General features: G+C 33.7%; 1 protein-coding gene across 5 annotated transcripts; it reads left to right on the top strand.

The window, feature by feature from the left end:
- The first annotated feature begins 2,588 nt into the window (after window positions 1-2,588).
- LOC149195818 (zinc transporter 4, chloroplastic-like) lies at window positions 2,589-8,540 on the top strand. 5 transcript variants are annotated; one of them, XM_089405422.1, is made up of 6 exons: window positions 2,589-2,807; window positions 2,906-3,258; window positions 6,155-6,230; window positions 6,892-7,592; window positions 7,703-7,852; window positions 7,957-8,540. In XM_089405422.1, exons 2-6 carry the CDS (start codon window positions 3,247-3,249, stop codon window positions 8,260-8,262), a joined length of 1,245 nt encoding a protein of 414 aa, XP_089261548.1. In that variant the 5' UTR covers window positions 2,589-2,807; window positions 2,906-3,246; the 3' UTR covers window positions 8,263-8,540. The 5 variants fall into 5 exon arrangements, with proteins under 5 accessions (XP_089261548.1, XP_089261549.1, XP_089261550.1 ...); XM_089405423.1 differs by having other exon boundaries at window positions 3,104-3,258; XM_089405424.1 differs by lacking the exon at window positions 2,906-3,258.
- The last annotated feature ends 6,825 nt before the right edge of the window (window positions 8,541-15,365 follow it).

A 15,365-nucleotide genomic window follows, 5' to 3' on the forward strand; every position in this document is an offset into this window, starting at 1 on the left:
ATCTGAGTACCAATTTGGAGAATCAAGGTTTGAACCCTTCTACAAGTAGTATAAGGCATCAAATGCATATTTTTGTGTCCAAAAACTCTCATTCACGTCAAAATCCTAGGCATTGTTCTACACTTGGAGACCTTTCCAACAGTTCAAGAAAGATGTCAAGAGAGTTTATATGTAAAAGTTATGCTACCCAAAAGTAAACATTCCTGTTTGACCAACATGGTTCGAGAGGATGCCACATCAACCCCCATTACCCATGTAAAATGGCATAGCCATATGAAAACTATGAAGAAGACTCTAGAAGGATCAAAGTTATAACTCAAGTTGAGAGTTGAAGGAGTCAAACTTAACCCACAGGTGGATATCAGGTTATGTTAAAACTGGGCCACAAGGAGGAAAAATGCTTCTATTCATTTTTATTGTATCTTGTTCTATAGTAGAAAATGGAAATAGGGTGTGGGTGCGAGAGAGCATAATTGACAAAGTTAATTTTTCGTAGCAATTTATCAGACCATAGGTCTGAGGTGATTCCATAGAGAGTGCCTTATCCTTTGTACTCACATTATTTCCATTTTAGAGAAAGAGAGAGTAGAGAAACCTCACCTTCCAACTAAATTTTCTCCCATACGGATTTCTTAGAACACATCTTCTATTTAATATTGATGGTGTGTGATCATATTGTATTGTTTTATACTTTTCCGCATTTTATCTATTACGTGCATAAGCATAAAAACAATAATTAATAAATTTGGAATTTAAGGAAATTAACCCTCATAATAAAGATCTTGGTCTAATTTTATTAGATATGCTACGACAAACTATCCAATGAAATATCCATAACAACTTTTATTTTTCCAAGACTCCACATTTGCCTTTCTCTTTTCTTTAGTTAGCTTGTTTAACAAGCTTCATTAATTATCATGAGATATTCCCTTTTGGTGATGAACATTTTATTACTACATCATGGTCAGGATATTCATAAAGAGTTCATTTTATTTTGATAGGCATCATATGTATGGACACTCATAGGGATGAGTGGCTTTAAGAGGGGGTAGAGCTCATATTATAACTTGAATTTTTCTTGCTACATATACCTTGCCATTCTTTTTCATTTTAATATTTGTCTCATGCACTTTCTTTCCTTACAACTTTGAAAGTAGAAAAAAAACTTTGATTTATATAAGTATAAGCTTTACTTTATTAAAGATTAATAATATTATATTTTGGTAATAGGTATAAGTATAAATACAAATATTTTTAATTTTTATAAATACAAGGAAAAAAATGAAATTTTGTATAATATAGAAATTAGAAAATGTTATTTAAAAATAACTTTTACTCTATATGAAAATAAATAATATTATAAAAATATTATATTTATATAAGATAAATAAAAATATTATAATAAAATAGATAAAAATATTTTAATAATAAAGAAATTATTTGTATATCTTTATATTTTCATAACTAATCATAAATATTATTTACTTAAATATTACTTTAAATATTAAACATTAACTTCTTTTATTTTTTATTATATAGAATATTAAGATTAAAATAAATTTATAATGTATAAATAAACATTCCAAAAGATCTAATATCAAACATCACTCCTGTTACCTTTCACAATCCACAATTATTTCTTTCTTTCAAATATAAATTATAAATGCTATCATATTAAATGTCCACTTTAAAGGTATACTATACTATCTATTGATGTTGAATAAATTTAAAGTTTACATTTCAAAATATTGGTAATAAATTTGAATTTGCTATATAAACAAACATCCAAACACATTTAATATCAAACATCATTCACATCACCTATGTCACAACCCAGAACACTTTGTTTTTCATAAATATAAATGGTATTTTATAATAAAAAATAAAAAATAAAATAAAAATTTACACAAAAATTTGTTCAAATATAATATTTAATTACTAAAATAAATTTATAATAATAAAAATATTTTTTTTTGAATTTTAACTTATAATTTTTTATGAAAAAATTATAGATAATTATAAATCTTAATTTTACAATAAAATACTAATAAAATTAGTAATTAATAATAAATTTTAAAATTGTATTTTATATTATTATTATTTTAACATTACCATAAAACTAAATACATTGATAAACAAATATAAATATGTATTAGTAACATATTAATATTATATCATGTAATAAGTATAGTGGTGTGGTATGGTAAGAGAACCTGATTAAACTATGCCATGTTTAACTATGTAATGCAATTTATTAGCAAATAAACCTAGCTAATACTACATTGGTACAATGAACCACATAAAACTAAAAACCACCCATCCATTTTGGGACATACAGTGACCTGACATGCCCGAGGTGTTTTACTGCGAAACCAATGACGTGTCACATCAGCCGCATTGCTTTTTACCAAATTAAGAAAATATAAAATACATCCAAAAAATGATCAAAGAATGAGCCAAGGCTGTCGACATAGTTGAGCCAGCGTCGCGAAAGCTCTGCCACGTGGAACCACTTAGTCGCGTGCGGGAAGCGTGCGCCAAATTTAAAATGTGGAAGGAAGCATAAAACAGTTGGGACGAATTTCCTCACAATGTCATCATCCTGTGAACACTGACCCAGGGCAGCGCAGCAGTTTGGTATGCGGCCCGATCGGATGGCCAGGAATTAATCTGAGTCCTATAAGGCTCCATTCCGAAGATTGCGATTGTGGGTCATCGAGCGATTAAACTGGAAATCCGATCCTCGTCCTCTCCGAACGACACAGAAATTTCTCTTGAATTTATTCACACGGGTATATTCACGATAAGTATGTCTGATTCTGCATTTGTTTGTCTTAATTTCCTTAAGTAAAATGAAGAAGATGATGAATGCTGTGTACTGATGTGTTTGTCCTTTTCGATCCAGTTTGCAGTAGAGTCGTATTGAAAAAAAATCCCCTGGTTTTGCTGGTGATTGCGTTCTTTTTGGCTGTCAATTTTGGATTAATATTGACCGTTTCAGCCACAATAATTAAGCATCTTTTATTTTATTTTTAAAGTTGGATGACGACATAGTGTTGTAGAGCCTTGATTTGATTAGGCTTATTAGAGATATGTTCGGCAGTTTTTCTCAAGTCGGCTTTTGGGATTCTTGTGCTGTCGACCCACTTGGTATATTTCTTTTGAATCGAATTGGTTCTATTCGGAGTCCGTAGTTGGGATTTTATTCGGTTACTGGAAGACTTTAAAGGTTACAGAGTGATAGGGATGGCGTTCCAGGTATTTTTCTTCGCCTGAATACTTGCGATTATTGCATCTGTGGCGATGAAAGCTTGCTTGTTATGTTTTTTTAATGAGAGTTTTCGGTTTGATTTCATGCATTTCTTTCAGTAGGAAGGAATCTGTGCCTGCAGTTTTGTGTTTCATTGGCTGAGCACCCAAATGTTTGGGTTACTTGGGTTTTTGCCTGGGACCTTTGAGAACAGGTTCTTACCCTACCTGTGAGATTGGGAATGTATTTGGATTTGTAGCTGGATTTTAATGATTGCAGAAACCGTACTAGCATGAGCACTCACTTCTATTGCGCTGCTTTAATTAGTCATTTGCTGTACCTTTATTGTTTTGCAATTTGGGTTTGCCATGGATTTAATGATTGCAGAAACCGTATTAGCATGAGCACTCACTTCTATTGCGCTGCTTTAATTAGTCATTTGCTGTACCTTTATTGTTTTGCAATTTGGGTTTGCCATGGATTTTAATGATTGCAGAAACCGTATTAGCATGAGCACTCACTTCTATTGCGCTGCTTTAATTAGTCATTTGCTGTACCTTTATTGTTTTGCAATTTTTCTCATATATACATGCTCATAATTGAGGCTTGTAATTTTGTAAGTTTGAAACGCCAATTTGGGCCTTAAGTTAAGTCTTAGAACCCAACCCAGGCCCTGTAATTTAATTAACATTTTCAATTCAGTAGAGTGGAATCCTTGGTCCTGATGAAGTCCATAAATGGTATCTGTTTTATCACATCTTACATGGGTGTTTAGTTAATTGCAAATTTGCCTGGTCACATCCCTGCTGCGTCTCAATGAAAATCCGTGGCAGGGATTGTTTTGATAATTTGACATACATTTTTGTGATGAAAACAAGTCTTGTTCCCTTTCTTTCACTTCCATTCTCTTCCGAATCTCGCTAAAATTCCTGAGCGATACTAGAAATGCTCTTCAAAATCTCTTCCATCCTCTTACAAATCTCGCTAAAGTTCCTGAGCGATACCAGAAATGTCGTGTTTAGATGACATTCAAATCTTATAGTTCCAGTTGCCAAAACCCCATATATATGGTGCGGCACTGGCATTATTTTATAAATAGTTCGGGCACTTGGGTTAATTTTCTTAATTAGGATAGAAGTAGGGGACGGTACCACTCCTGTTCTGTGAGGACTCGTATAGAGTACAAGGACATGGAGTGTTAGCTTTCTTTTATCTGCAAAATGTTTTGATTTCGGCAGAAACTCCTCAAATCCCAACCATCCCACGGTGCCAGCTCCAGGCTAGCCACATCTTTCCACATTGCCAACATTTTCTCACGTTGCCAGCTCCAGGGTAAGTAATCACATCTTTCCACAGTGCTCACATTTTCCAATGTTGCCAGCTCCTGGCTAATCACGTTGTGCTTTTAAAAACCGTAAGCTCCAAATCTTCCAACATTGCCAGCTCCAGGCTGTTCACCTCGTTCTTTTAGGAAACAGACAGTGTCATCCCCCTCTTTTAGAAAACCCTCTGCTCTAAATCTTCTCGCATTGCTAGCTCCAGTCTAGTCATCTTATGCTTTTAGAAATCCCTTAGCTCCAAATCTTACGACATTGCCAGCTCCAGGCTGAACATAAGGTTTGACCTCAAATATTAATGTGAACCTTATCATCGACGATGGGCCAAGAATAGGAGGTCCCTCCTTCAAATTTTGGAAAATTTGGAATGGGTAAGGTATCTACATCTGTGGAAATTTGCAGCGGGTAGGTTATCTACAGCTGTGTAGACTTTGAGCGGTCAAATCCCTGTAGAAAGGGGATTTCTTGCCTCACAAACAGTGTTATTTCACACATCAACTGGGTGTCTAACTAGGTGTGATCTAGGTCGTAAAAATGGAATGTATTGCTTAAATCTAAGATTAAAATGGATTAAAGGGGATTTCTGGTTGCTTGAAGCTAAGATTAAAATGGATTAAAGGGGATTTCTTGTCCCACAAATAGGGTTGTTTCACACATCAATTGGGTGTCTAACTAGGTGTTATCTCCATCTTAAAAATGGATTGCTTAAGCTAAGATCAAAATGGATTAAATGGGATTTCTTATCCCACAAATAAGGTTGTTTTGTCTAACTAGGTGTGATTGGGTGTCTAACTAGGTGTTATCTTGATCTTAAAAATGGATTGCTCAAAAAAATGGATTGCTCAATCTAAGATCAAAATGGATTAAATGGGATTTCAAAATGGATTAAATGGGATTTCTTGTCCCACAAATAAGGTTGTTTCACACATCAATTAGGTGTCTAACTAGGTGTGATCTTGATCTTAAAAATGGATTTCTTAAAGCTAAGATCAAAATGGATTTGATCTTAAAAATGGATTTCTTAAAGCTAAAATCAAAATGGATTTGATCTTAAAAATGGATTGCTTAAAGCTAAGATCAAAATGGATTTGATCTTAAAAATGGATTGTGGATTGCTTAAAGCTAAGATCAAAATGGATTTGCTTAAAGCTCTTTGGGTGTCTTTTGCTGTCAACAATTAGGCTTTTTCTGATGATCTTTTATATTCCTTGTTTTATTGTCTTTCGCATGTTTTTTTGGTCTTGATTCTTTCTCAAATTTTAGTGCTTCATAGTTTGTTCTACTTGTCTCTCTCACTAACAATCTATGCAATCCCATTGCGTACTCTATCTATGTACTGTTTTTCAATTCTATCGGCCACATTTGAGAACAGGTGGACATTAAAATATAAATTAAACTATACTATGTAGTATGGCTGTGATAGTTCAGATTGATATGCTAGACCTTTTATAGTGAATTTTAGTTACAAGTAGTCATATCGATTGTTAGTATTCACACCACTTCGTAATTTTTTCTTCTTTTTTCCTGGTAAGTTATTGCTAAATGTTTATGTAAACACTGCCTGCAGGATTCTGTGGCTAGCTGTGCTGAAGGACTAGTGGTTTGCTTCTTGTCTCTAAAAGAGAGGGCGGAAACTATTGCGTGTAAGTCCTCCTTCTTTTAGCTATGAATTGCATGATTACAATGATATGCGTGTCACTTTTTAATTTGTTCGGTCTTAGGACCTATTCTGGTCCTGAGATAATTTCAGTTCTGCTGGTGAAACCGAAATTTAAGTCCAATCCTGGGAAAATTTGATTGTTATGTGCCCTTTCCTCTGTTTGATTCTGGTCATTCAAACCATTGCCATGTGAGATATTGTGTTCAATATACCAATTAGCGCAGGCCTGGTTTTGTCTATTTACAAGTTACTGATCATGGTCTCCGATATTACTTGTCAAGTGTTTATGGCAGATTGTTTAGCTGTCGATTCTACTGTGGGGGATTTGGAGGCTTACAGATTTCACTATGGCTTAGAGCCTTTTCTTCTTTCTTATTTTAGTCTTGAGAACAGCCTACAAGTTGTTAATCCTCTATTTCTTGAGGACCATGAATTGAATAGTGTTGTACAATTACAACATTTATTGAATGAGAACCTCGTCAGAATATTCTATCAGTGTTCTAATCTTCTCTTGGCAACCTGTTAAATTTCCTGTGGGTGATAGGCTATTAATATTAAGTCATTTAGGAACTCTTAAACTGGCACATTTGCTTATATACTCTGCTCAAAACTAAAGTTCCGATTTTTCTTTTTTGCTTTGGCAGGGTTGGCATTGAACTCAATGGGGACAACTGATTGTGGAAAAGATACAGATATAAGATGTCGGAATGAGGAGCTTGCATTGCATATGAAGATGATTGCAGTTTTTCTAATTCTGTTAACTAGTGCTTGTGGAGTAGCATTGCCCCTCTTGGGAAGGAGGTTCAAATTCCTAAGAACAGATGGAAGCGTTTTTGTTATTGCCAAGGCCTTTGCAGCTGGAGTTATTCTGGCAACAGGTTTTGTCCACATGTTACCAGATGCTCAAGAGGCCCTTACAGACGAATGTTTGCCGGAAACGCCGTGGTTAAAATTTCCATTTTCTGGTTTTATTGCGATGTTGGCCGCTTTTTTTACTCTTCTAGCTGATTTTGTGGGTACACAATACTATGAAAGGAAACACCTAAAGGATCAAGCTGAAACCTTGACTTGTAACCCTATTGAGGAAGGGTCTTGGCCCGAAATAGCCCCTGCTTCATCTGTTGAGGATACAAATCACAAGAAGGCAGATGATTCGCATGGTGATGGTCATATGCATATCGTTGGCATACATGCCCATGCTGCTTCTCACAGCCATAGCCACCCCCATGGTCATCATTCTTGTGCAGATGAAACACATGCCCATGTTCATGGGGAATTTGGCCATGTACACACATCATCTCCATCTGTATCTGATTCCTCTATCCGGCATATTGTGGTTTCCCAGGTGATTTCCACTTACCCAAATTTGTTGTCGTATTGAACTTTGTCAAAGCTCGTCATTATCTTAAACCTCTTCTGCCCTCTACACTTCTAATATGCAAACTCGTAATGCAGGTTCTAGAAATGGGGATTGTCTCCCATTCTATAATCATTGGTCTTTCGCTTGGTGTTTCACAGAGTCCATGCACAATCAGACCCCTAATGGCAGCTTTGACCTTCCATCAATTCTTTGAAGGCTTTGCACTTGGGGGCTGTGTTTCACAGGTTACTACTAGAATCCAGTGTATATATCCTGAGATTTCTTACTGAATATACTGCATTGTGTTTTATAGCCGTATCTAATTATACTCAACATTGTAACTTTGCAGGCTGGTTTTAAATCCCTCTCTGCCTTCCTGATGGCTTGTTTCTTTGCCATAACCACACCGGCAGGCATTGCTATTGGAACCGGAGTGTCTTCTGTTTACAATCCAAATAGCCCAAGAGCCCTCATTATAGAGGGTATCTTTGATTCTATATCTGCTGGAATACTCATATATATGTCTTTAGTAGATCTAATTGCTGCAGATTTTCTGAGCAAGGGAATGTGCTGCAATCCTAGATTGCAGTTTGTATCATACATTGCCCTGTTAGTGGGAGGTCTAATGATGGCTGCCCTTGCAATATGGGCATAAGTCATAAACTGGATTTTTATGAGCAAAAAGAGTTCTGGTGGTGGGGAGATATCTTCTATTTGAAAGCAGTAAATGAATGGCCATTTATGATTTCATATCTCGAGGTCTATACTGGTCTCTTCCCAGCCAAAGTTTTCGAGGCAAGTTATCATGTAGATTTTAAACTTCTGCGGCCCATTCTTAATGGGCTAAATGCTTGGCTAGATGAAAATAATCATCCCAGTTAAATTTCTTGAGTTGGAGCTCCCAACAATTCCTTGTTGGGTAATTTAGAACTACTGCCTCTGGAACGACTTTGGTGCAAATGCCGAATTAAGCGGTTATAAAGATCATCACACAAAACTGATGTCTTGACCAGGCATTTCTGAAAATAGAGAAATCGGGACTGATGAAAGATATTTGTATCTGGAATGTCCAGTAAGCATTTTGTATTTTTTTATAAAAAGTAGAAGTCGCTCATAAATCGTGGGCTGATTACTACATTGCAAGGTTGGAATGTTTGAGGGAAATTGACACGAAAGTAGGTTTTGACACCCGTCTCTTGCAAGAAGCAATTCTTGGCATGATTGTAATATTTGTTCAATTTCGCGGATTCAATTCAATGCAAGCTTAGTGGTTTGGCATTTATGGAGTCCATGGATGAAAATAATATTTTCTTGAAAATAAAAAAGAAAAATCAGTAAAACGGCATATCTCAGGGGACCAGTGTGTTGTATATGTGGGAATGCTGCAGTTTTGGGATTTAGTTTCAGATTAATATTTGGGTTCAGGTTGATATTATATTCTTATATTGTTTTATTTGTTCAGGTTGAGATTATTTTCTTATATTGTTTTATTTAGCAGACTTATTGTTTATTTGTTAATCTATTTTTGTATGGGAAGTTTTTTGAATTTATTATTAATAATGACTTTATTAAAATGTTTGTTTTTTAAGATAATAATGTCTTTCATTAATAACTTTTGTGAGGAGTTACACAGTCTTGTTTCACTTTTGTGAGGAGTTACACAGTGTTGTTTCACATTTTGTGATCCCATTTGTCTTGTTTCACTTTTGTGAGGAGTTACAGAGTGTTGTTTCACATTTTGTGATCCCACATTAAAATAAATGGATAAACCATTTGATAGACCAGGTACAAAATTAATTAGAATGACACTAAAGAAAATAAATTGAATTAGAATACACTAAAGAAAATAAATTGGTAAACCATTTGATAGACCGGGGCATAAAAAAAAATTCTACAAAATTAATTAGAATGACATTAAAGAAAATAAATTCTACAAAATTAATTAGAATGACATTAAAGAAAATAAATTGATAAACCACAAAATTAATTAGAATGACACTAAAGAAAATAAATTGATAAACCATTTGAAACCATTTGATAGACCACAGGCTCAAACCCCAGAGAGCCAATGACAAGAATGTCTAGTGAGAAGAAATCCAGAAAGGATAAAGAAAATAAATTGATAAACCATTTGATAGACCAAGGCATAAAAAAAAATTCTACAAAATTAATTAGAATGACACTAAAGAAAATAAATTGATAAACCACAAAATTAATTAGAATGACACTAAAGAAAATAAATTGATAAACCATTTGATAGACCACAGGCTCAAACCCCAAGAGAGCCAATGACAAAAATGTCTAGTGAGAAGAAATCCAGAAAGGATAAGACATCAGAGAACATAAATCCAAAAAGGATAAAACATCATAGAACATCCCCATAGAGCCAATGACAAAAATGTCTAGTGAGAAGAAATCCAGAAAGGATAAGACATCAGAGAACATAAATCCAAAAAGGATAAAACATCAGAGAACATCCCCAGAGAGCCAATGACAAAAATGTCTAGTGAGAAGAAATCCAGAAAGGATAAGACATCAGAGAACATAAATCCAAAAAGGATAAAACATCAGAGAACATATGAAAGGCCTGCCTCAAACGGCCAAATCAACAAAATAGAGCAATAAGAGGCAAATCAACAAAATAGAGCAATAAGGAAGCCCGCAATCAAAACTCACTCAAACGAACCTGATCCACCAATAGAACCATCAACCAGATGTTCGAAATGCATTATCTTCAAGAGGAGAGATATACCGTTCTTAGAGTGGGGATTTGCTTGAGTTATGCTCTCTATAAACATATTGGAAGGAGATCTCAGAAAAAGTGGGAAGCAAGGTCTTAATAGCATCCATCTAGTTGATGTTATTAGTGTTTAAAAGGCCAGCTTCACACGGCCAGAGCAACAAAATAGAGCAATAAGGAAGCCACCAATAGAACCATCAACCAGATGGTTGAAATGCATTAGCTTTAAGAGGAGAGAAATACCGTTCTTAGAGTTCTTAGAGTGGGGATTTGCTTCTGAGTTCTGCTCTCTATAAACATATTGGAAGGAGATCTCAGAAAAAGTGGGAAGCAAGGTCTTAATAGCATCCATCTAGTTGATGTTATTAGTGTTTTTAATTTTTCTGCATTGATCAATATAATTTATAATGTTTAACTCTACAAAATATCTGTGTTATTAGTGTTTTTAATTTTTCTGCATTGATCAATATAATTTATAATGTTTAACTCTACAAAATATCCGTGGCAATTATCTAAAACTTGTCGGCTCTTCACACCACCTATCTGAACAAGTATTTATTCATCCGCTTACCTCTCTGACTTCTTCATAAATTCAAATCCTGATGATGGTTCGAAACGTCGATGCATAAAAATAATAAAATGCGATGGATCCGGAAGATACAACCACACTAAATGTTTATTTTTTAATATTCTTAAAAAAAATAATTTTCAAATATTTGATTGGAGAATAACTTAAATGTTTTACTGTAGTCTTTGCATAATACAATGTCATGTGATAACTCATTGACATATTTATGTCATAATTCATGGATTGCAAGAAATCCTTGAAAATAGCTCATACTCATGTAAATAACATATTTACCATTAGTTATTTCTTGCCAAACGCCAAACAAGTCTTTGTGTAAGAAAGATAAGAATAGTATGTAAATAAATATAGTTACTTGCCACCATTATTTATGTCTTAATAAAATTTGTAAAATTTGTATACTTAGCAGTTTCTACTCACCAAAATTTGTGCAAGTGTCTTATATATATATATATATATCACATCTCAATTTGTTCTTTCCAAAGCAAGATTATGGCTCAATTTCCCTTTGGGGTTCGTCCTGTAAAAGTGCCTAGTTGGATCAGTTTTGATTTGCCTCTTTACCACTACAAGTGACTATTTCACCCACAAAACTATGGTTTTTTTATTGCGATTTTGACAAAATTTGCGGAAATTTTTTAAAATCTATGTTACCACCGTTAAGTTTTGGAATTTTAGGTGCTCCATTCGTTCTTGATTATTGAGGTGTCAAATCCATTTCCACCATTAAAAGAATGATTTGAACACTTCTAGTTTTATATTTAAAATTCGATGAGAAAATTGTCATTCAGGCAAATCATCTTTTGCTTAGACAAGTCCTTAATTTAGCCTTGAACAATATAAGGTTATAATTTTTCATGTAAATTTTCCCAAAGAAGCTTTATTTTGAATGGTGTATTCCTTATAACATTGAACAATATAAGGTTATAATTTTTCATGTAAATTTTCCCAAAGAAGCTTTATTTTGAATGGTGTATTCCTTATAACTCCCAAGCTAGGTGTCAGGTTCATTTACTACTAGACTCTTATTATGTGTGTGTGTTGGGTTCATTTAGTACTAAACCCTTATTATAAAAAGTGTGTGTGTGTGTGAGAAGCTGTATTATGAGTGGTGCATTGCTTATAACTGTCGAGGTAGGTGTTAGTACTTTCAGTGGCTATTCTATGAGATGATTAATTCATTAGTGTTGGATCTCGAGAAAATAGTTCACTTATTTTATATGATGATTACTTTGTTTGAAGTATGTAGCTTTCTCATTTTTAACTTATCTTGTTTAAGGGATTTGTTGTAAAAGTGATAAGTTCCATCAACAATGACTTAAGTGATATGTGACTTATTTTCACTTAATCACTCTCATTTGGTTGCATGACTTATTCAATATTGACTTATTGTAACTCAATCATCCTCATTTGTTGCTTGTGCTTGGTTTTGGTTCATGGTTTTAATTTGTCCATTTATGGTTTTAAAATGACTATATAGTGAAAAATGTTTCGCAGAGGGAAAGGGTAAGATGTAAATCTTGTGCTTGTTTTTGGTTCATGGTTTTAACTTGTCCATTTATAATTTTAGGAAGACTTGCTATGAACATTGAACATATAATATGAGCATGATGGGCATTGCATCAAAAATCCATAATCTTTGCTCGAGAGAAAATAAAAGGATAAGAATTAACCTAAATGGTTATCAATGCTTTATAAAATCTTATCATTCCACAATTAGATAGAAACCTCTCTTGAGTAGGAAGGCTTTACAAGCTTTTGTTGTCTTTCCTTTGGACTTGGGTTTTAACTTCATTTCATAATGGTTGGAGTTAGGGTTTTGGATTCATTGTTGCATCTAAAAGTTTTTATTGGATTCTCATTCATTATAATATGAAGATGAATAAATCATTGTGTGTTTATGTGGGTTTCACATGGACTTATGGGGAATAACATGTCTACTACTTTGTTGTGGGAATAACTTTTGCAAACAACTTTGATAGAGGTAGATGACCAATTATTAGAAAAATATTGACTGTAGAATGCATTGAGTAGATTTGAACACAAGGACTTTTAGTGCCAATTCATTAGTTTGATTTTCAAGATATAGCCAAAAGTGCTTCCTCCTATGGTGGTCTCAAACAATGTAGATACATTTTGGATCACCCCCTCCATTTTGGGAGACTTTTGGTCTCCAAAGCTTTAGTTATGAAGGCAAGAAAACAAATTCTCTATGCATTTCTTAGAATGTCATTTGGCATTCATTGGTAGTTGCACCATCAACCCTCTTTTCCAAAGTTATTGTTGATCCTCTTTGGCCATTTTCATCTTTTGCATCATATCTTTTGGTTTTGACTATGTATTTGGTGCCAAATTTACTATACCTTCCCTTCTTTTATGATTCATATTAGATCAATAAATTATTTGTCATCCATCTCAATTCTTTTAGAGTGAAAATTTTGGAAGAAGCATTTTGCAAGGTATTTTTAACTAATGGTGGGTGAATCCACGAATATGGTTTACATTTCTAGGCCAAATGTGATGATGAAATTTCAAAATTTTACTCTTTAATCGAATTGAAACTCTCAAAATTCATATAAGCTTTGTGGATTTTGATTTAGAGTAAAAAACCAATTTGTGGAGAATTATGTTGTTGTCCTACTGATATTTAAAAAAAAAAAATTAGTGTCATATAATCTGTCAATTTTCCATTAAATTAAATGCTCGTCCTTACAATTTTTTGCACATTTTAATAGGTATGTGTGTGTTCACATAAAATAACTATATATATATATATAAACGTAAACATGATCTACACAGAGAAAACTAAGTTATGAATATTGAAACTTTATTTTTTTTTTATGCAAAATTATATATATATATATATATATATATATATATATATATATATATCACAGTTGTTGAATTAATATTTGAATTGTGTTTTTCATACACATGCATTCATGTATGAATTTTGTCTACTATTTAAATAAATTCAAAAACCAAGAGTACCCTTTTGAAGAGGACTCGTAAATGAAGATGGTATTTTTTTCATTTTTTATATTTATGTTATTAATTTTTTTTTATTCAACCCCTGTGAAACTGTCCAAAACAATTTCAAGCATATTGTCTAAAATGAATTATATTAAAACTATCATATGAATTTGAAAATGTCAAACTCATATGCCATTGGATAGAATATTCCTTTTGTGAATCCAACTTGATCAACTCCACCACCTAAGGACCAATATTACCTTAAGTTTTCCATGCTACAAGATGGTGCTGCGGAAGGACCAATATTACCTTAAGTTTTCCATGCTACAAGATGCGGTTGCGGAGAAATTTGTAGGAGGTGAGCTAAAAAACTATTTTTTAGGCCCTCAACAACTTGATTGAGCACTTAAAAAGCTCAATCAAACACTTTAGGTAAAATTTGAAAGAGCTCGATCGAGGGTTTAACAAACCCTCGATCGAGCTTTTGATAGGGTTAAAGAAAATCTCTCAATTGAGAAAACTCTCAATTGAGTCCATGTTTTCACTAGGAGCGAAGAGCTAGATCGATCTATAGCTAGATTGAGCTATAGCTCATTCGAGTTTTTTTAATTATTAACCGCCACTAATAACCAAATATTAATTGATAATTTAACAATTTAAAAGATCTCAATTGAGCCCCTTTTTTTGATAATTTTAATAATTGAAAAGGCCCGATGGAGGTCTGCTTTCAAATATTCTGCCAAAACCAACAAGTTGCCTGATTGAGTGCCTAAGTAACCATGGGGTACATAGGAGCTCGATCAAGGGTTTATAACTCGATCGAGCAATATTTAAGCCTTCAAATAACTCGATCAAAGAATAAAATATTGTTCGATTGATTGCTTAAAAAATACTCGATTGAGATTCTTTTCTTCGAATTACAACTCACCTTTTTGCCAAAAAGTGTAAACCACCTTTGTTGTCCACCGTGGTTCTAGTTTAGAAAATTTAGGGTCAAAATCTTAAGGAGCCATTTTGAGTCTTCCAATGACTACACTTTGTCGTTTTAACCTTACTAAGGACCTAGATTCCATAATTGACACACTTGTAGCCTTTCCAATGATGTAAGAATCACCTCAATCATCGATTGTATTAGAAATTTATGTTCCTTGGATGTTGACCTATTGATATTTAGCACCATAATTTGATAGGATGCAATATCAACCTTTGTTACTCATGGAAAATGGGCTAGCCATGTGGGAACTATGAAGAAGACTCTAGAAGGGTTGAGTTGCAACTTCGTGCTAAGGGTTGAATGGGTCAAATTTAGCCTCTAGTTGGCTATCGAGTTGTGTTATAACTAGGCCACTAGGAGGAAAATATGTTCTATTCTATTCTAGTGCATTTTGTTCCATAATTGAGTAGAGTAGTTGAGAGTGGATAGAGAGATAAAACAAAAAGAGAGGGTTTGTGTTTTGTA

Source organism: Pinus tabuliformis, chromosome 2_2 (genome assembly GCF_031772625.1).
Source record: "Pinus tabuliformis cultivar Carrire ecotype Pingquan chromosome 2_2, CPIR1, whole genome shotgun sequence".
NCBI lineage: Eukaryota > Viridiplantae > Streptophyta > Pinopsida > Pinales > Pinaceae > Pinus > Pinus tabuliformis.